We start from the raw sequence: 27,535 nt of genomic DNA on the forward strand, positions 1-27,535 counted from the left end.
TGATATTTCAATTTTAGGAGGCTTTCCTTGCTCCAAATGCCATCGAGTATACAGCCACCAAACGTCGTTATATAGGCATCTTAGATACGAATGTGGCAAACAGCCAACCTTCGAATGTAACGCTTGTGATTACGTTGCGAAAAGAAGAGGACACTTAAAGATGCATATGATTAGAAAACATAATGTTCTTAGTTTAAACTAAATTTTGATCGTAATAAAAGTTATACATCATTAATTTATTATGTTTTTTTCAGGTTGTATGTCAAAAATGTGTTACAAACTTTTAAATAAATTTTTATATTTATGACAGTTTTTATTACTGCTTTAATTGTTCTTTATGTTCTATTTTGATAATAAATCTTTATGTGTGAAATTTTTAGGAATGGGTTTTCCATGTCCACAGTGTCCTAAAATATACAAACATCAACAATCCAGGAACACACATTTAAAATACGAGTGTGGAAAGAATCCCCAGTTTCCTTGCGAAGTGCCATATTGCACTTACAGAGCAAAAAGGAGATGTACTCTACGGGCTCATATGCAAAATAGTCATAAAACGGTTTTTTAATAAAATCTTTTTTTTACATTCATGATGTGAGAAGCTAAAATTACACGTTCAAATATCAATACGCAAAGTTCACGAAAAAAAAATATAGAAAAAACGTTGTGTATATTATGTGTGCGAAACTGTCATGTTCTTTGTGTCCATGTATTTTACAGTTCTGTTATTTTATTTTTTCTGAAAAGTAATAAATTATTCTAAAAATGCTTTTGTGTTTTACTTTGTTTTTTTTTCACTTGTAATAAATCAATGTCTTTTAGGTGGCGCTTTTCCATGTCTTCAATGTCCCAAACGTTACAGCTCAAGGAGCGCCAGGAACCGTCACATGAAGTTTGAATGTGGAAAATTACCTTCTTTTCAATGCATGCTTTGTTCTTATAAGACCAAAAGAAAATCTTCTCTAAAGTCTCATATGAATTTTAGGCATTGTTAAACTTCATAATAAATATTCGTATTTTTCTGCTTATATCATTTGATTTATCTTACATAAACTGAATAGCACACATTTTAGGTTGAGAACAAATTAAATGCACAGTATATTATTTAAACGACAAGTATTTTTGATCAGTAAAAATAATAAATGCATAGTAAAATAATAAATGCACAGTAAAAATAATAAATGCACAGTAAAGACAATGAATGAATGTCTAGCAAAACTAATTAATTTAATTAATATTCACACATTTACAAACAAGATGTTTTCGATCAAAATCAGAATATGGCAAAGCGTTCCCAAACAAAATTGTGGTATCAGGAGCACAGCAGTGCAAAGAGTGGCGTTCGCTGATTAGACTGATTACATTTGTGCAGTTTCCAGCTCTTACTAAAATTATTCTTGCGCAGGGGCTCTTGCTAATACATATACCAGCCTCTAATAATAATAAATATTCAGTAATATAAAAATAAGTACCAATAATAAATTACATTCTTGCGTATACATTGTTATGTAAAAAAGACTGAAAATTCTTTAACTTGTATGTTGTTTTACTAATTATGATTAGTTACTGAGCCTTTATTATTTTTATTATGTATATTGGATTTTTTTACTGAACAAATTACAATAAAATACTGTGCGTGCTTTACTTAGCATTTATTATTTTTGCTGTGCAAAATATTATATTATACTGATCATTTTTAATTTTTCACTATGCAAAAATTAACTATCATTTATCATTTTATACTGATCAAAATTGAATTATTTACTGATCGTTTTATTACTACCATTTTAGGTTATCCTTGCCCTTTATGCCCAAGAGCTTACTCGACAGTTGCTTCAAGGAACCGCCACGTTAAATTTGAATGTGGTAAAGCACCTTCATTTAAGTGTGAAGTAGAGAATTGTCGTTACGTAGCGAAGAGAAAATACTCTTTGAAAAAGCACATGAAATTAATTCATAAAATACAGTCATAACGTAGGCATTTTTAATTTTTATGATGCTATTGAAGTCATTTATTAATTCTTGAAATTTTAGGTCATTACCCGTGCCCCACTTGCAACAGAGTATACAAGCATTCTGCCACAAGATTACGCCATGTAAAATACGAATGTGGGAAACAACCCTCTTTCAAATGCCCAGTTGTACCTTGTAGTTATGTGGCTCGAAGGAAGTCAACTTTAAAAGTACATATTTTGAATAAACATGGACGCCAATATCAAAAGTTATTAATTTGATATTTAGCTTATGTTGAAATAAATTTTTAAATTGTAGTAACTTTTTGATTATTTTTTCCTTGTATACTGTTTTTTCAGTGAACGAAGTTCTAATAAAGTTTTCTTTTTCAGGGTACTATCCTTGTTCCAAATGTCATAAAATTTACAGTCATTACGCTTCACGATACAGACATGTTAAATACGAATGTGGGAAACTACCCTCGTTTAAATGTCCCTATCTCAACTGTCCTTACATAGGACGAAGAAAAAGCCACCTTAACTTACATATTGCAAATAGACACTTGTTCCGTTAACATTGATATTCTCTTTTCTACTTCTGCTGTCTTTATTTTTATTTTACTAATTGTATTATTAAACTCTAAATAAAAATTTTAATTTTTCAGATGGTTTTTATCAACGAAAACGAACCGCACAAAAATCCTTCGACTGCTTAATGTGTGGAAAGTCCTATAAATACAGACAGTCGCTCTATAAACATAAAACTTTCGAATGCGGTAAACCGCCAACGTTCAAGTGTCCGCACTCTTACTGTTCGTATAAAGGACGCCGAAAATCTCACTTAGACTCTCATATTAAAAGCAGACATACAAAAGTGATTAATTAGTATTGTATTTTTTACCTTTTCATTAAACGTTTTATTAATTTTTTTGTTTTTTAATGCATTTTTTTATGTGTGTTACGTATCGTCTTTATCTAATAAGTTTTATTTTTAGGACCACGAAGAATTACTTGTTCAAGATGCAACAAGAGTTACAAGTACAGATATCATTTGAACAGTCATTTAAACTACGAATGCGGCAAAGAACCACGGTTTCAATGTCATTTGTGTTATAAAAGGTTTCATCAAAAGTACAACTTAAATGCACATATGAAATGCCACCAATCCTACATTTAACATTTTTTGTAAATAAATTATTTTTACAGTTATTACATCTACATATTTATTTTCTTAAAATTTTGCATGAATAAATAGCATCTGCTTCGAAATTTGTTGCCAACCTATACGTTCCTAAATAAATTAACAGAATAATTCTTTTTAGCATTCTTCACTTGTCCAGACTGTAATAAATTATATGCTCGTAAGTCCTCTTTATATAATCATCGGAAATTCGAGTGCGGCAAAGAAGCAAACTATTTCTGCACGTCATGTCCTTATAAGACAAAGATTAAAGGAAACTTACGTCGCCACTTTCGCACACATATTAATACTGTACTTTAGTTTCTGGTATAATAAATCATTTAAACAAATTGTTTGTTTGCATTGCTTGTTGTAGAGGCCTGTTGTTGTGTGTTCTAGTCCTGATTTGTAGTTTAATTATTTTTATTAATCGTGTTTGTTTCAGATAATTATAAGTACGCTGTGGGTCATATTTACCCTTGTACGAGATGCGGCAAACCGTACAAATCCAAAAAAGCGATGACGACACATTTAAAGTTCTCCTGTGAGAATCATCGTAGCTTCTTTTGCGGCTTATGCAACGCGGCTTATTTTTACAAGCATCACTTACAGAGGCACATGAAACAACACCAGAAAATCTAGATGATTTTATTGATTTTTTGACGATCAACGGAAAAATATTATGTTACTTGTTAGTTAATGAGAGATTAATAATTTTCAATATTAACGCATTCGATACGTTCGCTAGGGATGTCTTGATTATTAATCGCTCATACTAGCATATTTGGTCTTTGCGTAATGTTAAAGATTAATGAATAATACTCTTGGGTGCCATATATACCAAATAAAGGATTTTGCGTTGTAGATGTTTTTATATACGTTTTATTTGTGAACTATTCTTGATGTTACAGTGTTTAAATAGAGAATACCACTCTTAGTTTTATTAGTAATATTGTCTTTATATTTTATTAATAAATTTTCTTTTAGGGTATTATGTGCAAAGGAGACCTAAAGGTCTTGGCCAGTTTCGATGTCGATGTGGACGAACGTATTACGAAAAGAAAAATTTATTAAGACATTATAGATATAAATGTGCAAAAAGTATTTTATATAGTGATAAAAATGCATTATGAAAATGTGTTTTTTTTATTTTTTACCACTATTAACACAGCAATTTCATTTTTGTTTATGTATCTAAATGCACAAGGTAAGTTGTCGACTTGTAGATTTGTATTTTTTATGTTTTTAGTTATTGTATCTATTGTTTTTAAGTTGTGTTTTTTATTTTAATAAAAATAATACTTTTGATTTCTTTATTGTTTTAATTACATTTTAAATATTTTTTACTAACACAGGAACATTGTTCCAGATAATCCTCTGCACAATAGAATTACATCCCTCTTAAAAGAAGTATCAATAATTCCTGAAATTAAAAAGAAGTCCGTGTCAATACTGAAAGGTTTGGATCTGAACCAAGAAGAAAAATTTGCTTGTCAACAGTGCGGTCGCCGCTACAAGCTTCGCAGCTCTTTGCGAAACCACCAGAAATGGGAATGTGGGAAAGATCCACAATTTGAATGTCCTCACTGTTCTTACAAGGCCAAACAAAAGATGCATGTTAGAAGACATATTGAAAGAATGCATAAAATCATTGATTATGATGATGTCAAGTTACATGTCATTGCTCAACTTGATGAGAATATTGATTAATTTTACTAAATGCCTTTCTAGGTAGTTCCTACAAATATGTATTTTAGTTTGAGCTGAATGATCTACTTACTATGTTAGAAACTATTTTTCTACTTTTTTATAATATTTTTATACAATATACTGGCTTAAGAGAATTTGTGTTTTATTTGCTTATTATTTTTGTTGATTTTAATTTTATTTTGTAACACTCATTTTTATTTCAGACACCCATTACGTATGTGACAACTGTAATAATTATTACGAAAGCAGAGTAGCGCTCGATGAACATTACAGCCGAGGACAGTGCATCCTGTTTGAAGACGGAAAATCTCTTTTGCGGCAGTTACTTACCAATCCCTTACCTTCTAAATCCAACAATATTTAAGTTTTGGCCAAAGTTTTGGCAATAAAGATGGCTAAAATTGCTATCGGACGAATATTTCAATAAATTCTTTAAACTTATTATTGTTTACTTTCTTAAATTACTATCTTAAGATAAACTTTAAAAATTTACAAGAACATATTGTAAGTAAAATGTGACTCTAAAACGACACTCGTAAATATTCTTTTCAAAGAGTTGCCTAATTCTTTAATTTTGTAGGATCGAGACACATCTGCAGCACTTGTCACAGATCTTACAAGAACAAAACAACACTCTGTCGTCACATTCGCCTCGAATGCATCAATGTTTCACCAAAATTTCAATGTGATCAGTGTTTACGTTTCTTTAGGCATAGACATTCTTTACAACGGCATAAATTTTGTCATTTTAAGTAGCAAAATAAAAAACTTGCAAACCAACAGTCTTTTGTTACCCTTTCCCGAAAATATAGTAACTCGAATTAACTTAACTGAACCGCTTTTTTTCTTCCAGATTTCTCCAAAGTAGAATGCTCTAAATGTGGCAAATGGTTCAAGAACCACAACAGTTGGCGTGTTCATTATTACTTGGACTGCTCGAAACATCTAACATTTCCTTGCACGTTGTGTGAGAACGTAGTCTTTAAAAGGAAATACACACTTAAAAAACACTACATTGCTAAACATCACTTAATGGAAAATAAAATCAAAGCACTTTTAGATACTTGTAGTTCGTAAAATTGTAGGAAAAAGCGTCAATAAAAATTAGATTTTAACAAGGGGTTTAATTTTTTTTTATTATTTTTGAGTGCCGCCGATCTCATTTAACCATTTTCAGATGGCATCGTAAGAGTGAAGTGTCCCAACTGTGGTCGAGCGTTTAAGAATTCGAATACGTTAAGAGCCCACACATCTTTAGATTGTGGCAAGAATACGATTTTTAGATGTCGAATATGTAATTTCGGATCTAAGAGAAAGTACAATTTGAGAACACATTACACATCCAAACATAAAATTTTAGTAAGCGATGTAACACACCATGATACATAGTTATGTTATGAGTACTTTGTTATGGAATTTGTAAATATATTTTTTTACTCATTTTAAAGGTTTTTGTTTTATGTTAAGAGTTGTTTAAAAGTTGACTTTTGATATAGCTGAAGCATTTTTATTACAGACAGAGTACGCTGCCAAGTGTGCAAAAAATTATACAAGAACCACAATAGTTGGCGAGTACACTATTACAATAAGTGTGGAAATGGAGATCAACGTTGCGCTTGTTCACTTTGTGGTGCGGACTTCGAAAGGAAATACAATTTGAAAAGACATTTGATACGTATACATAAGTGGTCCACAGCGCATGCGGAGGCAGCTTTAAATAATGAACTTCAAGACAAATAGGACCAACGTTTTTGTCATTGTGTTCTAATTAACCTGCTATTATGAAATAAAAAATACCAATCTTTCAACCGAATTGAAGTTTTTTCGTCTTTTTCGTTTCAATTCGCTACCTTTGTAGGGTTTAACTTTTCAGTTTCAGTGACGACGGTGTCGACATTAGTAACAGTTGACCATATCACACGATTTCAAATTTTAAGAGTTTCTTTTTGATTGCAGTAATATAATATCTAAATAAAAATTTGATTATTATTATTGACCTACCAACAAAATTATTTCAGGTCACTATTGGTTTTGTTTTAGAAGTTCTACATTCTTGCCACTCCTGTTGCAAGCTGGAAGCAACAGAATGCAAAGGACTATCAAACCAACAAAAAGATTTTGTTCACCATGCAAACTTTTACATACCCACATTGCCTCTTTTTAATGTATTAACAATGTTTTTGGAGATTGTTTTGTTTATAGACTTTTCAAATACTGTTCGATCATATTCGGAAGTGATTTTTTTCAGGGTTTAAAAAAACTGTTCTCGAGTACTTGGTTCAGCACTCCTTAATTCTAAACGAATTGTTAAGAACTAGTCGTCGTGTGCATCAGGACGTCTCAGTTTCACCAGAGGAAGTACCTAAGTTTCCAATTCAGACTTTAGAAGAATTTCAAGATTTTAATATACGGTTGGAGCAAAATCAGGCTTTGAAAGACTACATGGTAAATTTTTAAAATTTTTGAATTCAAGGTAAGATCTAAGACAAGACTGTTATAGATTTCGAGGTTGGCAGCTGTGGGAGGATCAGGTGTGGAATCCTTAACGCGAAGAATAATGAAATTTTTGCTTAGTAACGAAGTGGCGATTTTATACAATTGGAAAGGAAGAGACAAATTGTCTTTTGAACAAACAACAGTGATGAATGTCATCTATGGTAATGCATAAGAATAAGAGAAACTGTTTTTGATTGCTTGGTTACAGAGGCAGCAAAAATTAATTTTTCGAGGGGCGAAAAAAATGATTTGGCTGTTGCCAATTCGGTAAAAGTATGGCTTAAATTTGCCAAGACTCGAATGGCGAATTCGCACAAAAAACTCATCAGAATGGTCTCCACTTAAATCTTCCTTATGTAGTATATTTTTTACTAATTTGTATTTATAATTATATGGTATTTGAAACAGCAAATAAAATATTTGGTTTTAACAACTTTTTATATAATTTAAAGTGCTTAGTAGTACAGTTTTAAACATAACACTTAGTTTTGGTAAATTTCCAGGTCCATTGGTTTGTGGCATTTGCGGCAAGAATTACAAACACAAAGGATCATTATACAACCACAAAAAGTTCTATTGTGGTAAACTACCAACAATTCATTGTAATTTTTGTCAGTACCAAGCTAAACGAAAAGCGGATTTAGAAAGGCATATTATAGCACAACATACAACTATTAAAGAAAAGAGGAAGTGAAGATAACGAAGCAAATATAGATTTTTGTAAAATTATTTGAGGGCTTTTGGTTTGTGATAGCAATAAGGATTAAATTTTGAATTAATACTCTTTTTTTAATTGATTTTTGATAATTTGTAAAAATAAAATTTTTTTTTTTTTTTTGGTTTAGCACTTTTTAATTCTTTTATGTTTTAGGTGGTAAAAGATCATTATATATTTGCCGATTCTGTTTGAAAACGTACAAGCATTATGCAAGTTTATGGCGACACATAAAGCATGAATGTGGTAAAGATCCACAATTTCTGTGCAAATTGTGTGGGAAAAGATTCACTCAGAACTCATCGCTTAAGTCACATATTGGAGTAAAACACAGTTTACCTTGATATCATTTTGTCTTATTCTGTTTTGATTGGATTTAAATTTTTAATAAAGTGTTAATTGAAATTTGATATTTTTACTTATTAGAGCTAAAAGAATGAACATTTTAATCTTGATAGCACCGTTGACTTAAAGAGGAAGTTATCTAATAACTCCATTCAGTTTCGTACTTTGTCACACCCAAACTTACTGTTTTCTACTTTTTGAAGTTCATGCTAGTGTAAGTTATTAGTAAAAAGAGAAACAGTGTGTTTGGTAAACTTACAACATTTATTTCAGAATTTCAATGCATGGCGTGTGGTAGAGGCTATAAAAACAAAGGATCTCTTATGCGTCACACTAGGTACGAATGTGGTCCAGAACAGAAGTTTAAATGCATTTACTGTTTGAAGGCTATGAAGCAAAAGTATGATTTAAAAAAGCACGTCAGGAGACGTCACCCAGAGCGACTAAGTGAATTCGAATCAATATATAAAGATCTTTACAAAACCTTGTTTTACATTTAAATTTATGTGAAGTGTATTTCCTACTTAAAACGTCCAATAAAAGTAATGATTTTTAAATTAGATTGTCTTTGCACGCGCTATCCGTTGAGAGTTTGATATTAGCGATAGTATTAAAAGTTGAGGTGTTTTCAGAAATGGAACGAATTTTTCGATGTAGTCGTTGTCCGAAAAGCTACAAGAATCCAGAGACACTTCGACGGCATTTGAATTACGAATGTGGGATAGAGCCGCAGTTTGAATGCACTTTGTGTTGTAGAAAGTTTAAAAGGAAATTTCATCTTAGTCGACATATAATAAGTAAACATCCAGAGTCTAATATGTGTATAAGTAATATTGTAATACACTAATAAATAAAACTAAGATTATGAATCGTGTTTTTGTTTTCGGAAAATACAAAGTATACTTTCTTCAATCAGTACCTTTTTAGGCGAAGAAGAACGACATCATTGTGAAGTGTGCGGAAGATCCTACAAACATTATCCGAGTTTGTGGCGCCATTTGAAGAAAGAATGTGGAAAGAATTTCAGGTTTTCATGTAATTTTTGCGGTGTCAAGTTTATGCAAGAGAGAGCTTTACTCAAACATGTTGAAAATAAGCATCCTACTTAGTTCACATTATACTCTGTAGCTGTATGTTATTACCGTTGAAATTTATTGTTTCTACAGTTTTCAGATAATTAAAGAGTTCTTTGTTTCACGTCACAATTTATACAAACCTGAAGAAATTGTAGCTTGTGCTTGTAGAAGTTTCTTTTTGGGCCAAAGTTTGATAAGCGTCTATAGTGGCTTTTTCTTTTTTCAGAATTTTCCGCGAGATATCCTTGTCCCAAATGTCATAGATCCTACAAACATAAAACGCATTTGAAACGTCACCTCGACTTCATCTGCCACAAGAAACCGACTTTTACTTGTCATCCTTGTAATTTCAAAACCCACCGTAAAGATTCACTAAAGGAACATATGTCGTCTTTTAAACATTTGAACAACATTTCCGAAAAAAACAGTTCTAACTTAACATGTAATATATAAGAATAAATCATTTCTTTGAAATAGTGTACTATTGTAGTTTTTAACACAGGGTGAAGGTGTTACCATGCACTTAACACAATTGTTTTGCCTTTTATATAACGTCGATTGTTTTAGGTTTTTTCATATTCGACAACAAAGAATATGCTTGCCGAAACTGTTGGAGAACTTATGCGAAGAAGTCAACCATGGCGAGACATATGAAGTACGAGTGTGGGAAATTGCCGATGTTTGGATGTTCTATATGTCCATATAGGGGATACCAGAAGACACACGTAGAGCGGCATCTTTCACGAAAGCACAATGTTTTACAAAAATCGGATATTATTAGAGCGATAACTATTTTCGGAAAAAAAGAAGACTTTCCCAGGGACCTTAAAACCGATGTTACTTTGTAAAAATTTGTATATTTTTATATGCGTCGTAAAGTACATACAATTTTTATATACAGTGGTGTTCTATTATATTAATTTTGTACAGTTGAATTTATTTTAGTATTTAATGTTAAGGTTAAGATCAAGTTAAGAGCAATAATTTATTTAGGGAATGGCAATGTTAATTCATATTTTGTTAAAATGTTTCATAACATTATCTTTAAATATAAAAAGATTTATTTAAAGTTTCTCATTGAACATTATTTGTAGATTTGGTCAGAAAGTTTACATGCAACGTGTGTTTTCGATCGTACAAACATTCATCGTCTTTGTATAAACACAAGAGATTTGAATGCGAAAAGAAGCCAAAATTCGGTTGCCAGTACACAGGCTGTTCTTTTGTCACTAAAGTCAAGGGAAATTTAACAGCGCACCTTAAACGTCATGAATTAAAAAAACAACCAAAATAAAGTTGTGTTGCAATCAAAATGGTGTTTTCTTTTACTCTATTTTCCTCTTACCGTTTTTTGTTCTGATAATGTTCCTTTTTTTAGGGTCACGTTTCAGATGTAACAGGTGTTATCGTTCGTATAGACATTCACAATCTTTAAGTAGACATAGAAAATTTGAGTGTGGAAAAGAGCCACTCTTCAGATGTAGTATACCAAATTGCAAGTTTGTGTCAAAAGTTAAGTGTAATTTGAAACAGCACATGTCTAGACATTTAAAGAGAGAATCCCTGTGTAAAAACTGACATTTTATGTTACAGACACTTTAATAAAAATATTATTTCTTGTTTTAAACATGTTATTTTGAAAACCAGTAGTTATCAATTTTATTACAGGTTGCATACTGCATACAGTTTTTACGGATGGTCTTATTTTAGGCGGAAGATATAAGTGCAAGATCTGCAAGAGATCGTATAAGAATGACTCCAGTTTAAGACGTCACATGAGACATGAATGTCAGAAAGAACCAAAATACAAGTGTGAAAAATGTGGTCATCGAACTAAATACAGATCGAGTCTTTTGTCACATATTGCCAACAGACACAAATTTTCTGGTATTGAGAGCTTCTAATACCTGCCATTTTCAGGATCCTACGAGTGTCTCACTTGCGGAAGAAGATATAAAGTTGCGAGATCCTTGTGGCGCCATCAAAAGTATGAGTGTCAAAAAGAACCGAAATTTAAATGTACTCATTGTTGCTACAGGGCTAAACATAAAGCCAGTCTATTTAAACATATGATGTGTGTACATCCTGACATTAATGTATAAAGTTATAAACGAGTTTGAAAATAATTGTCTATTTTTATTTCATTGTTTTGCGTTTGGGACGAACTGACTTTAATTTGAAACTATTTCAGACCGCTACATGTGTGAAAAATGTTTCAAATCTTATACCTTAAAAAGGAATCTGAGGCGACATATGACTGTTGAGTGTGGCAAAGAAAAACACCTCAAATGTAATCTGTGTAAGGCCAGTTTTTATTACAAACAGGATCTGCAAAAACATTTAGGGAGAGTGCATGGATGCTTTATGTAGAAATAGTTTTTTTAATAATAAATTTATACACTTTCATGAGTTCATTCTCTTTGAATACACCTTCAATTTAAACGTTTATACTTTTTATTGATGAAAGAAGAAATACAGAAATACTAAAATTTTATATCCTACTTGCTATTGTTTTTCACCTTCTAGTTAATATTAAGAACCTGGCACTTAATTTCACCTTTTTTTTGACACGATACGTCCTTCTTATCGATTCCCATTAATCCATGGCTAGAAAAAACAACCTAAGCGTGACCTAGTTTTACAAATTCGATCGCCCACCCAACAAACGTTAAGCTTTGTCCTTTCAAGGATCTGTCAGTAACATTCAAGCTTTCGTTGAAAACACAAAGTGCAAAGATGGCACCTAAGCTATACATCATGCAGGTTAGTCCTCCCTGTAGGGCTGTTATGATGGTTGCCAAGGCCATCGGTCTTGAACTTGACATCGAGGAGGTCGAAAGGGAAGCTTTGAAGACGCCCGAGATGCTGGAGGTAATTTGCACAAAGTATGAAATTTTCGACCTAAAACATTTTTTCGCAGCTGAACCCCCAACACACCGTTCCTATTTTAGTAGACGAGGATTTTGTTGTTTGGGATAGTCATGCTATTGCAGGGTATCTGGTAGGTCAGTACGCCGAGGACGACACCCTTTATCCTAAAGGCGATATTCGCAAACGGGCGATTATTGATCAGAGGCTGCACTTCGAAAATGGGGTACTCTACGAGAGATGTCGCGCTGTTGCCGTAAGTTCGGAATAAATGCAAATTTAAAATTTGGTAACGAAAATATAACACAAAGTGATTAAAAAAGTTCTCTAGAGAATTAAATTTACGTGCGTGGCCACACTTTTGTTTGTGTTTAAGCTGATTACAAAATCAATAGTTTTGGTTTAGGTAATTTTATTGTTCAATACTCATTATTTTTTATGTTAGGTAGGTCCGTAAATTTGACTATGCATGATTTAGTGTTTCTACGCCATTGCATTTTAAATATAATGACTGTGTGAATCATTTGGGTGGAATTTAATGTAAATAAGTACTCCAAGGACTTGCGTCAGAATTGTCACCGCTGATGAGTCCTAGAAAACATGTTAATGCCAATGAAAATTAATAGTCTTGCTGATAACTGTTTCACTTTTTCCAACGCAAACTCGTGGCAAATTAGGGCGAATTAAACTTTTTAAAATTCATATTTTTAATTTACGAGGTAGGTAATTTTACGTACAATCTTCCACATTAAAATTTTAAAATAAAGTTAAAAAAAATATTATACAAACTATAACTACATGTGTGGGTTCGTTTAAAACCGTACTGTTTTATTTTTCAGCATATTCTTTTTTCTGGTATTGGTGACATTTCTGAGGATGACCGCGACAAATTGCTTGAAGCTTACGGCTTCTTGGAAGAGTTCCTCAATGGCCATCCTTGGCTTGCTGGCGACGAAATGACAGTAGCTGACCTTAGCGTCCTTGCGACTTTGGCGTCTGCCGACCTCTTTATCCCTGTAGAGGCAGATCGCTTTCCTCAATTATTCGATTGGTTGAAAACCGGAAAGGAGTTGCCGTTTTTCGACGAATGTAATGCTGAAGGCTTGGCAAAGTTCAAGGAGATGCTCCCAACTCCCGAATCGTAATTTTGTCATGAATGCTAGTCACAATAAACCAATTTCAATAATCAACAAGTACACTCTCGAGAATGTTTATTATTTAAAGTCTACATAAAAACAAGCAATAACATTCAAAAAAGTAGATTATTAGTATGTGATTGGTCCAGGTCAGCCCTCCAAAGCCGCCGCGATTTGGTTTCTGATTTTGTCGAGACCGTTTTTGTTGGCGGCGTAATAGGGGAGAGCTTGCATTTTCTTTATCCACGCGGTGATTTTGGGGTATTTTTTTGCGTCGATGGGCACAATAATATCAATGGTTGACACTGTGGCAACTAAACTGAAGTCGGCGATGGTCATTTGCCCTAACGCTACGAAGGTGTTGACTGTCAAGAATTTCTCCAAAAAGTCGTAACGTTCAATAATTTCATCCACTTGTTCTTGGGGGGCGCTTTTCTTACCTCCATGGAGGATCCCTTTCTGCAAAAAAGGACAATTATTTTCCAGTTTTTTTCGCAATAACAACCTACTATAATTCTGGAACTGAGCAGCGCGAATTCGGTGTCAAAGTGCAGTTTTTGGTTGACTTTGGCTCTTTCTTGCATATCGGTAGGATAGAGCGAGTCATCGATTCCTCCATACTTGTCTACCAAATACCCATTGATCACGTGACTGTCCCAGACGACAAAATCGTCGTCATCTTGCAAAGTGGGTACGGTATGTTGAGGATTGATCTGAAATACACGTTAGCGTGAGACTAAGTTGAAATTTGTTTCCATAATTTGATTTGACACTGTGCCAAGTCAAAGTGTTCGACGCACGGTGCTACTTAATGAATGATATTTTTTGCTTAAAGCCAATTTACTCAATTATAAATAACACTGTGAAATTTAATTCTTTAGCACTCAACGTAATGTTTTATTTGGCATTTTGGCATATTAACAACAACAATGCAGTGTGATATATCTGTTATTTTTTGTACTGTTTACAATATGTGAAATTCAAACTGTAAACAAACCCAACTTAAAAATAAACCCGAAAATTCGTTTACGTCTGAAATGATACTACTTCAAATTTGTCCGAATCAATAAAAATTCGATAACTATAATTAGGATTAATTAGGACATTTTTTGCGTCAGAATCGTAATTCTTTCGCTTTTTTTTCATTTAGATGTGATTAAAAATAGAAGAGATTCCGTCGACTTTTTAACATTGCTGCATTTTTAGTTGCAGCATGAAAAAGCACCTCGTAAATCATCCAGGATAAACGGAGTAGGGTTTATTTCGGTAGTAGCGCTAAACCTGTAAATTAAATCATTTAGTGAGTTACAGCTGTGTTATCAAAAATTGAAGAGCAGATGTCGATTTTTAAAGAGGTGCAAACAAGCTGTTAAGGTATTGCGTAAATGCAAAACGATTTATGTGAGTTTTAGTTAGGAGAGCGCCAAACTACCTATCAAAAATAACATGTGGACATCTCGATTCACATAAACATGAGCAGGTGAAAATAGTGTTTTAACAAGAAGCGACAGAAGTAAATGTGAAAATAAAGACAAAAATAATATGTATAAGCAATCAATAAAAATTCTATTTTTAATTCAATAAGAGTTCTATTTTTTAGGCAGACGTGGAATAGGCTTCATAGAGTGTGAAGATATCATTTTAACACGTTTAAAAACATTGTTGGGCAAAACTATGTGTTAACTCTAAATTGAGACGAAGTTTTGTGTTTTGATATATTTTTAGTAACAGAAATGTTACTCATTATTTCAGAATGAAATTACAAATTATGTGATGATTGTAACTTTTATTTACGTGTGCCATACCAGTTTACGTACTTACCACGTCTTAGAGGTACTTGTAGAAATACTTAAAATAAAAAAGATATTTTTTAATATTTGGTCTAATAACAGCTGTACAATAAAAAAAATCATCAAACTGAACATTAGGTATTATGTCGCATAAGATAGTAAATGTGCGATACAAGTAAAGGTTTATGATGGTTCTTACGGCACAAGAGAAAGGTTTGAAAGAAATCTACGATTAACGTTACCAAAAATGCACTACTTTAAGGCAACTCTGTGTTGCATGAGTTTTAAAACTACTAAATTAAATAACATATCATAGCAGCCACTTTTTGAAGGTTTACCTTTTCCACTCGTACATACCTAAATTATAAACCTTTACATTGTTGTTACGAAAAAGTATTACACTCGTATTTTTTTGTTAATATTTTATTTTCAGCTAGTTTCAAGAAAATTAAAGAATTGAAACATAACGATAAAAAAAGTATTACACTCGTCTTTCTCTTGATATTTTATTTTTAGCTAGTTTCAAGAAAATTAAAGAGTTGAAATATAACTATAAAATCAATTTTAGAATATAATTTTGTCCCTATTTACTGCAGAATGCATGCAGTCTTAAACATTGCAGGCTATATGTATTTTTAGCAAGATATTGTTTTGAAATTTCAGAATATAATTCAGTATATTTATTTTTGCCATAATAGTAAAAATCGTGATCGGTGAATTTTTATCATTGAATCAACAAGTAGGTGGTATGCCACAATTTTATCACCTGAAAAAATATACTGCTGAAAACCGTAAACACTATTATTTACGAAATTCTGGTGCAAAACATAGTGCGCCGCATTTTTCTGAAAAATAAACACCTTCGCCGACATAATCGCATTTTCAGCGCTGAAACCGTCATGTTTATTTACACAGACACCCATCATTTCTAACTGAAATTGGGTCACTCTCCTCACTTAAATTTAACAAATATTCTCATTCCTTCCGGTCATTTAATCCACTCCATGTCAACAGTCTCGAAAAAAACGCCGCTGATTGACGGCTGTCGCCGCGATGTAAATATCGACTACATATTTAAAATCTACCTTGATGAAGCTGGGCTTGAACTGTTCCTTGTTGTTCAGATCGATTTCTTCCAGTTCAATGTTAATTCCTAGAGCGTGTGTGGTCAAGAGGGTGGCTCGGACGGCCGGACTCACGATGGTCACGAAAACTCTTGGGGCCATGGTTTAAGTCACTACTGGTTCACGCAGAGCGTTAGACTAACTGGATACTCCAGAGGAGAGCCTACATATCTCCTACTAGAGGGAAATATTTAATTTTAACTTGCTTGGCACCGGTTTGTTTATAATATTGCAATCATGTCCGAGCAAAATCTTCGATATAGGCGTGTACGTGCTCTATTTTTACGTTTCGATGGGTTCATGGCGCCGAAGACCGCATTTTTCAGGCTGTGGACACTTTTTCAGACAGGAACTGCTTCACTGAACGAAACCTGAATTTTTCAAGCAGACAAGATATTCAAAAATAAATGTCATAAAAAATGAAAAATGAAATATTTTTTTTTCTTTTAAGATTTCGGATGATTTGTCTGAAATATCCGTTAGGGGTTTTGTTTAAATAACTCGCAACAACCAACTGCGAAATAAAAATTTTCCCAGTCAAAAACTTATTTTTCTAAGTAACTCATTGCTATGATTTAAAAACTGTACAAAAATATGGGCAAAGAAACAAATTAAAGGATCCTCCATGATAGAAAGGTAAAACCTAAACCATTCACTAATTAACAAGTAAAAATTGTGACAACTCGCCCCGATCTCTATGTAATTTTTAACAAACCGAATAATGTTCTTCAATAAAGGGCCTTCTAACGACCTTTTTCATATTACACTACTTGTAAATATAAAAACATTGCTTTTGCCAGATATAGCACGTTATTTGTCCGCAAATCTAACTATCCTAATAAGGGTGTTAATTTCGATATCCTGTAATTTGTTTCTGCACGAATAAATGGAGTTCGTTTATGTAATAACCAAGGTAAAGGGTTTCAAAAGGACAAATAAAAACTAATAAGTTTTGGTTTTAAATACCTGTATTACAGTACTCATAATAAATCAAATCTATCCACTGATACAGCCTGATAGAATCTTCATATGACCTGTTTACTCCACACCATTCCAAAATCCATCATCCGTACCTAATCCCAAAATTTTTATAGATGTGTCGTGTGCAAAGCAACATTCATCCAACGTAAATCGTACATCTCTGTCGCATTAATAAAATTCCCAAGAGAATTTGATTTATAGCGACCGTGAAACGGCTTTTAAAAATTTGGTATGTAGTAAACGAAAAAATCGGGGTTGGTCACTGGAAACGATATGTTCGAATTCCGGACTATTTATGTTTGCGACGAGTGTGTGTTCCAAATGCTTAAAATATCTGTCATTTTATTCAATAAAAGCACTTTTAACACCGGCGTTTATTTGCCGGCATGATTACTAGTTGATTATAAACACAACCTGAACCGTATTTATAAATTTATGCGCTAGTAAAAGCGCTAGGCGAAGATTACCTATTATTAGTTTTATAATTTGAATGCACATGATTTTTCGAAAATTTTTATCGAATGGTTGGGATTTTGTGTCGTATGCAGGTAATATGGAAACTATATTAAAGTGTATCTTTATTACAAACAACTTCCTACTATTCAAATTATGACCTAAGTAAATCAAGTACTGTAAGTAACTGAAGAGTGTTTTATTGCATAAATCTATTGAATTGGAAGTAAAAAATAAATTGGAATTTATTGTATAATAAAAAAGTAAAACCCTGTAATATGTATCTTTGTTTGATGAGTTCAATCAAGTATTTAATAAAACTACGTAATTCACTTTATACTAATAAGAGATAAGGCAAAATAAAAAAATAAAAGTGTTTGGGTTCAATCCATTACACATACCAACTGATAAATTTTAAGTTTAGTTGGGGTCAAACGAAAACTTTTCAGATTAAGTACTTAATTCTAGCACACCGATGACTTAAATAAAACTCTTATCATCCGGATTTTGTTGCACATCTACACGTGACAAAATTGCAAAATGATAAACAGATCGCATTTTAAGCACGCCATATTAGAAACTAATCTTGTGCTACTTATTGGTCTTGGTCATTGTCCAAACAATGATATAACATAGTTATCTGAGACAAAAAAGCGAGGCTGCAAGTTAAATTATCCATGAATTACACCTGGCGTCACATTTTACACGTCTTTTTATCGTTTTATTTATTAATATATCAAATAAAAAATCCATATCTGGAACAACCTCTTAAATCTAATAGCCTCATATCACAATTAATCACTTAAAGTTAAAATAAATGCACCTTAACGTTAACACCGGTTCAGAATCCTTCGGAGTTTACAGAGACCTGTCTTGTTTGCCTCAAAGAAAGGCATTGTTTCGGCTTTCTTTAGCCATCTGGTTAATTTGGGGAACCGTTTCTGATCGATGGGGACCACAACGTCAAGAGAAGTTATGGAAGGGATTAAGCTTAAATCAGCGATGCTTAATTCATCACCAGCAATCCAGGGATTGTTATCGTCGCAGAATTCTTCAACTAATGAATAAATTTCATTGATAGTTTTTTCGTTGTCTTCGTAAGGAAATGAGTTCTGGAATATAACTAATGTAATGAAACTAAAAAAAGTGCAATCAAATTACTACCAGAATCGTTTTGGTAAAGAAAGACACTACCCCCGAGTCAAATCTAAGCCGTTCGTCAATAATAGACCTTCTGGGGTTGTCTCTGGGGTACAATGAGTCGTCTTTGCCGTATTTTCCAACCAAGAAAGCAATAATAGCATGACTATCCCAAATGACGTAGCCGCTGTCCTCCAACGTAGGGATGGAGTATTGTTGATTCAACTTTAACAAAAATAGAATGTTTTATCTATTTATACCTGACAATAGTTTTGGTGGTTATTTAAAGACAATGGTTTCATTCATTGGTGCAGAAACAACCTGTTGGACATTCGCCACTATTCTGAATGATTTATAGTCTTACCTTTGTGTCACAAGAAACTTCTTTCAGCTCGAGGGTGAGTTCGAGGACCTTTGCTGTTAACACAACGGCTCTAGCTGATGGACATATTTCGCTCATGTACAATTTCGGGCGCATTTTGAACTGGGTATAAACAATCGAAGCAGAGCAGTTAAATGTTTTTGTTATTGCGATTAGCAGTATGGTAGTAACTGAGGAGAGGAGCAGTTTGTTGTTATCGCAGTCTGCGACCCATTTAGTGATAGCATTGAGTGATTTGAACTTATCACATCAATTTACGTATGAGCTTGAGCTATTGGGAGGAATTTTTAATGTTAGGCGGAAGGCCAAGAATTTTTTGGTAGACAATCAGTATATAACTTGCTCTGTCATAATTGTCACAAAGTTCAAAAAATTTGGCAAAGGACAAGACAGTTCCTGGGTTAGATACTGAAACATCTCAATAAATTCAAGATGAATACAAAGTGCTTCTTAGAGGGTGATTAATATCGAAAAAATTATAGTGTACAGACAGGAAAAGAATAAATTAAAGATAAATTTAAAAAAAGATTAGATAAGAGTTACATAACTTGTTAAAGTTGCAGGGGTTTTATTTTTATTTTGCTTATAACGACACAATATGATAATTATGTAGTTGTATTTTTTTAAAATGGTATTTTACATATTAGTTTCTAGGTGTAATATGTGGTTCTATGTAGAAACTATAAAGTGAGCCAAGCATATTATAATTGTGGCTAAATCAGATAATCAAATTAATAATTGTTTAAAATCCGAATAAACTTAACGTTTTGTTAAGGATCTTCTTATACATCATTTCAAAAATATGAATAATCATAATCATTGTTCTTTTAGTTCCAAATAAAATTCTTATCTTTTGTTTGTTTTCTTGTTTCTCAATAATACATGATGCAGCAAGAATTAATTCCTGGAAATTCGGCCATCTCTTAGATTTTCAATTCCGTTAAATGAAACTTGAAAAGTAATTCAGAAAGCAATTAAGACTAATAAATGTGTAGGTATGTACATGTCTATTTTTTTGAATTTGTATTCTGAATTTTTATTTTTTTTTAACTTGGAACCAGCGGCATGTGACAAACCATAAAAAATGAAAAGTTTTTGCAAGTGCTGAAATAATTAGGCATTTTTACAAAAAAATTCACTTCACATTGTGATTTTCCAATTTATTGACCAAACTGCTGTTGACCACTCATCATCCAACATTATCTATTGTTGAAGCGTACTTAAAAAATTTTACTTTCACAATAAAAACTTTTGATCTAAAAATATAAATAGCCAGCCTTCACCTTGTTATTGCAGTACTATTCAAAAAAAAATTGGCCTCTTTTTTTCTTTTAGTGATTGAATCAAGTTGTCCTGGTAAACATCCAAGTGGTTCATCTGATATTATTATTAGTGCTTTAGATGATTAAGATCTTGATTGACTAATTATCTAATTAGTGATTTTGCAATTAAAGTCACAAAGATTGATCCATCACGAATAAATGTTATATTTAGTTGTAATAAATGCATTTCTAGTGTAATAAATATGACATGGAACCTTATATTTTATTTTTAGTTTTAAGGCGAAATTTTTCGTAATATAAATAGTCGACGAGGAAATCCAGTTTCTAATTAGATCACAGCTGAATTTCATAATCTGTCAAATGGAACCCGAACGATCATGTAAAAAGTTTTTCATGATAGATTACTTTAATTTAAGCTAATAATTTTGTTACTCTATTTTGGAAAATTCTCAAAAATTTATAATTGGACACGTGTATTAAATATCATGTGAAACTTAAAAAAAGACAACTTTAAATTAATGAATTATTTTTATTTAACTGTAGGATAACAGCATTATATGCAAACATGTTTTTGCCGAATACCCTTAAATTATAAAAGTATCTTTTTGTTTACATGTTGAAACAATTTAAGCATCTTTTATTGGTGTGGAGTGTCTGGTTAAAAGATCTAATAATATTCTATTAAGATCATTATTAGCACTACATTGTATGTTGAGGACTTTTTTCTTTCTTGAAACTTTCTTATTGTACTAAGTTTCCTCCTTCCTTTATTCATACCGGTAGAGTTTTAAAAAACTGTTTTAGAATTAATATTAGGTTGCCTTCCACCACAATTTTAATCGACCTTCCAAATGATCTTAATTTACGTCAATGAGCGCTTGAAATCGTTAAAAACCTGGAATTTGTATGAAATAAAATTTATTTCGAGTTTTGGCTCACATCCTTCTCCCGAAACCCTCAAAATTTATTTATGATTAATATTAACTATTTTTATAATCCGAGAAAAAAAATATTAAAAAGATCCCCACCTGTCGGTGTTATGTAACCGAACCCGGGCCCGTACTCAAAATATTCTATTTATTTCACCTGCGGCAAGCTCAGGCAATTCTTTCAAATTTTTCCAAATCCTAGACAGGTGCTTCACAGCTACGTAAATAACTTGCTCAATAAAATTTATGACGGGCACGCATTTCACCGGTTTCAGGATTCACATCCTGGACAAAAATTTAGTGGGATTTTATTTTATTTAAAGTATTATTATACATTTTTATATTCACACACATCCGTTATTGCAGCAGGGGTTTCATCATCATTTTGAAGTGATCCAGACCCTCGCGATTTACGTCATAGTAGGGAAGAGCTTCCGAGTCCTTCAACCACCTGCTGATATTTCCATAACGGGACTTATCAACAGGATATATAATGTTGAGAGTGGTGACATTGGCGATTAAGCTAAAGTCTGCAATAGTAACTGAATTACCAGTCACCCATTTACTGTTCTTTAGAAAAGTGTTCAGATGCTCATAACCGTGTTCTAGCCCTTCGATTTGATCCTCGGTTAGTGATTTACACCCCTTGTATTTCACTCCTCTCTAAAATTAAATAACAACTTAAATAATCGTTTTTTGTGAGCGGACTCACAGCAATGTTCCTTAGCCAGCTGAAAATTAGCCCACTGTCAAAATGCATTCTTTGGTCTACCATAGCTCTTTTGGCCAGATCTTTAGGATAAAGGGAGTCATCTTTTCCGTATTTTGCTACTAGGTAAGCATTAATCGCATGACTGTCCCAAATAAAAACACCATCATCTTCTAGAGTGGGTATAGTGTGTTGCGGGTTTAGCTAAAATAAATTTGGCAGTGAATTGTGACTTGACAGAACTGGTAAACCAACCTTAAGAAAACTTTCAGTTAAGTGTTCTTGTTTGGACAGATCGACGATTTTGTGTTGCAGTTTCAGTCCTAAGGCAGCAGCTGTCAACAGTACTGACCTTGCGGGTCCTGAGAAGTGCTGCATGTAAAGAATTGGCGCCATGGTTAGGGAAGAACTGAAGCACCTAATCACGGCCATGACGGAGATAAAAATATTACTGTGATTACGAAACCGAGATAATTTTACGTTTCGAAAGATTTATATTTGTGTAAATTGGTAATGAACCAATTTCACATAATTTTTGATCCGATCATGAAAAATGTAAATAATTTTTTAATGGTTTCAGAACATCATCTTTGGCGGAAAAGCAAGCACATATTAATAAACTCGTACATCTGTTGTTTACTTTTTAACCTGAAATAGATTTGCAAACATAAAAATAATTTGAAGAATTTACATGTTTGACTGAGTCATGTTGGAGGCGGGCGACGTTTCGAATGTAACGTCCACTTCAGGTATATCCAGTTTCACTGCCAATTAACAAATATATCGACGCGCGTGTTTCCCATCGGCCAAAATCAATAAATTCAGGACAAATTACGCGAGTATTTATTACTGTTGCAGGCAATTTGTGTTCGTTAAAATAAAATTTAATGCGACAAATCAATTTGCAAATGATGTTTTATTTTTTGTCAGGACCACATGCGTATTAATAAATGTTTTATTTCAAATTTCGTTCAATAAGGACTCTTATTTCGTCCAATCCTTTCTTGTTAAGGTTATAATAAGGCAATTTCTCGCAACGTTTGATCCAAGAATAAATGTTTGGGTACGCTTTTGCATCAATTGGAACCACAACATCCATTGTAGTAATTGAAGAAATTATGCTGAAGTCGGCAACAGTCACAGATTTTCCAGCAACCCATTCGTTACCTTCTAAAAACTTCTCCAAAAAATTGTACGCTTCCTTTACTGCTTCTATTTGAGCCGATGAAACAGTTTTCACCCCTTGATAAATAACAGGGCGCTTAAAATTTCAATTCTTAGTTATCACCTTTGCAAAATAACTTCAATTACTTACAATTATGTCCATGGTCCTAGGAAAAAGAATACCATTTTCAAAATGCAACCTTTGGGTGACTATAGCTCGCGCTTGCAATTCTTTGGGGTAAAGGGAATCGTCTTTGCCATATTTATCTACTAGATAAGCCATAATGGCATGACTATCCCATAACACAAAACCATCCTCTTCAACTAAAGTTGGGACAGAGTGTTGAGGATTCAACTAGAAATTTGTGTGTGCATAACTGGTTGTATAAATATTGTATTAGGTAATTTGTTAATATTAACTGATTTTTGTCTCACCTTTGTGTAATTTGATGAAAATTGCTCCCTGTTTAATAAATTTACTTCAACTAGTTCAACATCAAGATTCAAAGCCTTAATTGTCATCAAAGTAGCTCGAACTGGTTGACTGTACGGGATCATATACAATTTTGGAGCCATTTTCACTGTATGAAGTGTCGGTGATAACTGAACGTTAACTATTGAGGGGACCATCAAATTTGATTTATTCGTGGATTGTGATTAAAAACTAGAATTGTTTCTTTTAAAATTTGGGTATTCGCATTTCCAATATTTTTTATTTCTTTTCACACTGCTTACTTTCAGCCATTTACGAATATTCTTTATTTACGTGTTTGTATAAAAACAAATTACAAAAATATGCTGAATCACAATTACTTAGATAATAAAGCAATAATGTTATTTTATGAGTATTATCACGAGATTTCTGTTAGTCACTTAATCTTTTGTTAGATTAACAGATCAAACGGGGATATATTTCCCTCAGTGCATAAAACAGATTTTCTTAATAAATGATCACTTCTTTGTAAGTTTGCTTTCGATAGTTTCCCTAGACATTTCCAACCCTTTTCTGTTCGCTTCATATTCTCCTAAAGATTCCATTTTCTTCATCCATGTTTTCACTTTAGGAAATATGTTCTCCTCGACACTTACAAACAGATCTAACGTACTAATTGTGCTAATTAAACTATAATCAGCCACAGTTATATGACTACCAGCTATCCATTTTTTTCCATCTAGGAATTTTTCCAAAAAGGCGTAAACTTCATGGGCTAATTTTACGTCGTCAGGTTCTATACTGGTTTTTCCTTTCCGCATTATTGGGCCCTAGTGGGACAAAAATAAGTTACTTACTAGAAAATCAAAAAATGTGGGTGTGTAAAGGTACCGCTATTTGCAGCATTCGTGGAAAAGCTATTCCGGATTCGAAGTGTAGTCTTTGGTCAACGATAGCACGTTTGAGGAGTTCTTTGGGATAAAGAGATTCTTTGTGTTGTCCATATTTTGATATGAGATATGTCATGATCGCGTGGCTGTCCCAAATAACGGAACCGTCCTCTTCAACGAGAGTCGGTACTGTGTGTTGGGGATTGATCTAAAATGATAAAATTTATTTTTCTTGCAGCCACTAACTGTGTTATTTACAAATTTATTTTGTACTAAATACCTTGAGAAATTCCGGTTTCAGATGGTCGCCTTCGGTCAAGTTCAGCTCTTTGAGTTCTAATTCCAATCCAATGGCCTTTGCTGTAATTAGGACAGCTCGAACCGGGGGACTAGGGTACACCATATATAAAGTTGGGGCCATTTTACTCTTTTAAGATTAATGTTTTGTATTGAAGTGAGACTAGCCTAGATCATCAACGATGACTGTTAGTGTACATCTAGCCTAGATCATCAACGATGACTGTTAGTGTACATTCACACCTGTCACGTGACACCATTGTTTTGATTTAAGTCAAGGAGGAAGAGACATCTGTTGAGGTATTACGTAGTGAAACATTAATTGGGACAATGTTAATTGCTGTCAATGGCGTACTGGTACTACTACATATCGCTCTGATTTAAAATTTTATTAGGTACTAAAATATGGAACCTTAGCGCACTTGGTTTTCATAAATATCTCCCGTTATTCTTTTCGACTTTTTACATTATATCATTAAAGAGAAGTAAAACAAATGTGCTAGTAATAAAAACAATATAGAGAAAAAATAATAGTAGAGTGAACAATTTTGTAGCCTCACTTTCAATAATTTTTTTTGTATACGTTCCCGAAAACAGCTGTTTTAGGGACTCATTTGAGTCCCTAAAATAAGTCTTTTCCGGACTCAATAAAATATTAGGCAAAACGGTTATTTTAGGTATTTAGTCCCCAAAAACAGTTTTTGCGGACTAAAAAATAAAATTGGTTACTATGGTAACGAATTTTTTTTAATTAGTAAGAGGTGTGAATTCGTGTTTTGGGAGCTTTAACAAAAAAATCTTGTATGCATCACGTACGCAAAGGGTTTTATTAGGTGACTCCTCTCATTAGTTACGATTCGTCCCCTAAAACTCTATTTTGCCTACTTGATACATAAATAGCTATTTTGAGTGTAACAATTTGGACTACGTATATAAATTTCTTAAAATTATTAATCACATGAACAACCGATGAACTGTATGTATTTACAATAACATCAATGGTGTTTAATGATTTATGATAATAGCAGGTTGCCTCTAGCTTTGGAACATTTGATTTGAAAATGAGATGATTGATGTGAATAATTAAATTATCAGTGATAACATATTGTGTATAATACACATGATGCGGTTGTTGGAGTTGAGGCGGAAGAAACACTTGTTGATAGATTAGGTACATAATGAAATAATTAGGCCAAGGTTAATAGGTAATAATTAGATTCTGCGATGCACAAATAATTCTCAAACTCTTTAAATTATATTTGCTAAAAAATCACTCAGGTTAAAACTAACTCTTATGAACTTAAGCGTGTCCTTATCAACTTCTCGAATGAACAACCTTACGCAATCAAAATGACTATGGAAAATATGTTTCATTCCCACTTTTAGTCACACTAACATTATAAATATGTTGATAAACTGACAAGTCAACATTTAGTGGGTGTATTTTGAGCAGCAGACACGCAATGGCTCCAACTCTGCATCTAATTTACGGTAGTCCTCCAGTAAGAGCTGTTCTAATAACGGCTAAAGCCATAGGATTAACTTTAAACGAAAACGAAATTAACCTTTTTGGTGGCGACCATCTTAAGCCGGACTTCTTGAAGGTAAGACTAGTTTTTTTCTTATTTTTTCATAATAAAGTAGGTGTTTTTTTAGCTTAATCCTCAACATACTGTTCCCACACTTGTTGATGATGATGGTTTTGCTATTTGGGACAGTCATGCGATTATCACATACTTAGTTTCAAAATATGCCAAAAATGATGCTTTGTATCCTAAGGACGTAAAAAAAAGGGCAGTGGTAGATCAAAGGTTGCATTTTGAGTCGGGAACTGTCTTTGCTCGACTATTGAGAATCACTGTGGGTACAATATGGCAAATAAAGTGTTTTATTACTTAATTTATTGTTATATAGAGACCGATACTTTTCGAAGGCAAGACCACAATAGATCCAAAAGATAGAGATAATATTTTGGAAGCTTATGGATTTTTAGATGTTTTTCTCAATGGGAAGCAATGGGTTGCGGGTGATTTTATCAGTGTAGCTGACTACAGTTTAGTGTCATCGATCAGTAGTTTGAATATACTAATTCCCATTGATGCACAAAAATATCCGAATGTGATTGCATGGTTGAAACGAATGGAAGCACGACCGGAGTATGCTGCTAATGTAAAAGGTTTGGCAGATTTTGCTACTTTATTTAAAAGTAAATTGTCATAATACTCATTATTTTTGAAATAAATGATATAAAGTGTGTGATTTGTAGTTCTTTTTTTTTTTAAGTTACCCGAACTCACTAATTATAGTGTTATAATAAAAGTGTTATAATAAAAATATTAATGTTTGTAGTTGATAGATATAAGTAGCTGTTATAGGCTGAGACCCCAGTGTAGTGTAATTTTTACTATGACGAGATTAATCCGCTAATTACTAACAATTTAAAATGCGTGAAGCACTCGTCTTCTTTCATTTCATATCGTCT

General features: G+C 32.8%; 5 protein-coding genes across 15 annotated transcripts in view; 3 read left to right on the forward strand and 2 right to left on the reverse strand.

The window, feature by feature from the left end:
• The window catches only part of LOC123015162 (longitudinals lacking protein, isoforms A/B/D/L), a 68,867-nt gene extending 57,479 nt beyond the window's left edge, over nucleotides 1-11,388 (forward strand). The window contains exon 5 of one of the 10 annotated variants that reach the window (XM_044414736.1): nucleotides 11,185-11,388. In XM_044414736.1, the coding sequence (XP_044270671.1) occupies nucleotides 11,185-11,378 (194 nt within the window). In that variant the 3' untranslated portion in view covers nucleotides 11,379-11,388. Of the gene's footprint in view, nucleotides 1-2,617; nucleotides 2,879-3,577; nucleotides 3,871-4,501; nucleotides 4,976-5,045; nucleotides 5,284-5,695; nucleotides 5,935-7,841; nucleotides 8,048-9,030; nucleotides 9,261-9,700; nucleotides 9,943-10,041; nucleotides 10,357-11,184 lie in introns of those variants that run through there. The other 9 variants (XM_044414704.1, XM_044414712.1, XM_044414723.1 and 6 more) reach the window with 9 other exon arrangements.
• A 457-nt stretch (nucleotides 11,389-11,845) lies between these two features.
• Nucleotides 11,846-15,734, forward strand: LOC123015174 (glutathione S-transferase 1-like). 2 transcript variants are annotated; one of them, XR_006413366.1, is made up of 4 exons: nucleotides 11,846-12,345; nucleotides 12,395-12,598; nucleotides 13,182-15,022; nucleotides 15,079-15,734. XR_006413366.1 is itself a non-coding variant. In XM_044414754.1 (3 exons), the coding sequence occupies exons 1-3, from the start codon at nucleotides 12,211-12,213 to the stop codon at nucleotides 13,485-13,487; spliced, it is 645 nt and encodes a 214-aa protein (XP_044270689.1). In that variant the 5' UTR covers nucleotides 11,846-12,210; the 3' UTR covers nucleotides 13,488-15,734. The 2 variants fall into 2 exon arrangements, 1 of the variants encoding a protein (XP_044270689.1); XM_044414754.1 differs by having other exon boundaries at nucleotides 13,182-15,734.
• Nucleotides 13,537-23,044, reverse strand: LOC123014839. Its single transcript, XM_044414122.1, has 6 exons — nucleotides 22,525-23,044; nucleotides 22,273-22,473; nucleotides 21,925-22,223; nucleotides 16,354-16,498; nucleotides 13,988-14,191; nucleotides 13,537-13,937 (listed from the first exon to the last, which is right to left on the reverse strand). Exons 1-6 carry the CDS (start codon nucleotides 22,699-22,701, stop codon nucleotides 13,629-13,631), a joined length of 1,335 nt encoding a protein of 444 aa, XP_044270057.1. The 5' UTR covers nucleotides 22,702-23,044; the 3' UTR covers nucleotides 13,537-13,628.
• Nucleotides 23,045-23,166: 122 nt separating this feature from the next.
• On the reverse strand, nucleotides 23,167-25,684 carry LOC123014840. The gene is made up of 6 exons (XM_044414124.1): nucleotides 25,037-25,684; nucleotides 24,758-24,964; nucleotides 24,389-24,696; nucleotides 23,869-24,088; nucleotides 23,585-23,788; nucleotides 23,167-23,530 (listed from the first exon to the last, which is right to left on the reverse strand). The coding sequence occupies exons 1-6, from the start codon at nucleotides 25,175-25,177 to the stop codon at nucleotides 23,225-23,227; spliced, it is 1,386 nt and encodes a 461-aa protein (XP_044270059.1). The 5' UTR covers nucleotides 25,178-25,684; the 3' UTR covers nucleotides 23,167-23,224.
• Nucleotides 25,685-26,246: 562 nt separating this feature from the next.
• LOC123015172 (glutathione S-transferase 1-1-like) lies at nucleotides 26,247-27,309 on the forward strand. Its single transcript, XM_044414752.1, has 3 exons — nucleotides 26,247-26,657; nucleotides 26,710-26,913; nucleotides 26,968-27,309. The coding sequence occupies exons 1-3, from the start codon at nucleotides 26,517-26,519 to the stop codon at nucleotides 27,271-27,273; spliced, it is 651 nt and encodes a 216-aa protein (XP_044270687.1). The 5' UTR covers nucleotides 26,247-26,516; the 3' UTR covers nucleotides 27,274-27,309.
• The last annotated feature ends 226 nt before the right edge of the window (nucleotides 27,310-27,535 follow it).

The sequence above is a fragment of the Tribolium madens genome, unplaced genomic scaffold (assembly GCF_015345945.1).
Source record: "Tribolium madens isolate multiple individuals breed KSU strain unplaced genomic scaffold, Tmad_KSU_1.1 Scaffold_97;HRSCAF=244;Tcas5.2_LG3a, whole genome shotgun sequence".
Lineage (NCBI taxonomy): Eukaryota > Metazoa > Arthropoda > Insecta > Coleoptera > Tenebrionidae > Tribolium > Tribolium madens.

Excerpts from the sequence above, each read along its gene's own strand:
- LOC123015174 (XM_044414754.1), top strand. The coding sequence starts at position 12,211 with ATGGCACCTAAGCTATACATCATGCAGGTTAGTCCTCCCTGTAGGGCT. Across the intron at positions 12,346-12,394 it reads AGACGCCCGAGATGCTGGAG|CTGAACCCCCAACACACCGT; the intron begins GTAATTTGCACA and ends ATTTTTTCGCAG. Across the intron at positions 12,599-13,181 it reads AGAGATGTCGCGCTGTTGCC|CATATTCTTTTTTCTGGTAT; the intron begins GTAAGTTCGGAA and ends TTTATTTTTCAG.
- LOC123014839 (XM_044414122.1), bottom strand. The coding sequence starts at position 22,701 with ATGGCCGTGATTAGGTGCTTCAGTTCTTCCCTAACCATGGCGCCAATT. Across the intron at positions 16,499-21,924 it reads ATGATGATGAAACCCCTGCT|AACCATGGCCCCAAGAGTTT; the intron begins GCAATAACGGAT and ends AGTAGTGACTTA. Across the intron at positions 14,192-16,353 it reads TCAAGCCCAGCTTCATCAAG|ATCAATCCTCAACATACCGT; the intron begins GTAGATTTTAAA and ends CGTGTATTTCAG.
- LOC123014840 (XM_044414124.1), bottom strand. The coding sequence starts at position 25,177 with ATGGCCCCAACTTTATATATGGTGTACCCTAGTCCCCCGGTTCGAGCT. Across the intron at positions 24,089-24,388 it reads GAAAGCAAACTTACAAAGAA|ACAATCCACGAATAAATCAA; the intron begins GTGATCATTTAT and ends TAGTTTTTAATC. Across the intron at positions 23,531-23,584 it reads CTAGGACCATGGACATAATT|CGCCCTGTTATTTATCAAGG; the intron begins GTAAGTAATTGA and ends TGAAATTTTAAG.
- LOC123015172 (XM_044414752.1), top strand. The coding sequence starts at position 26,517 with ATGGCTCCAACTCTGCATCTAATTTACGGTAGTCCTCCAGTAAGAGCT. Across the intron at positions 26,658-26,709 it reads TTAAGCCGGACTTCTTGAAG|CTTAATCCTCAACATACTGT; the intron begins GTAAGACTAGTT and ends GTGTTTTTTTAG. Across the intron at positions 26,914-26,967 it reads CTCGACTATTGAGAATCACT|AGACCGATACTTTTCGAAGG; the intron begins GTGGGTACAATA and ends ATTGTTATATAG.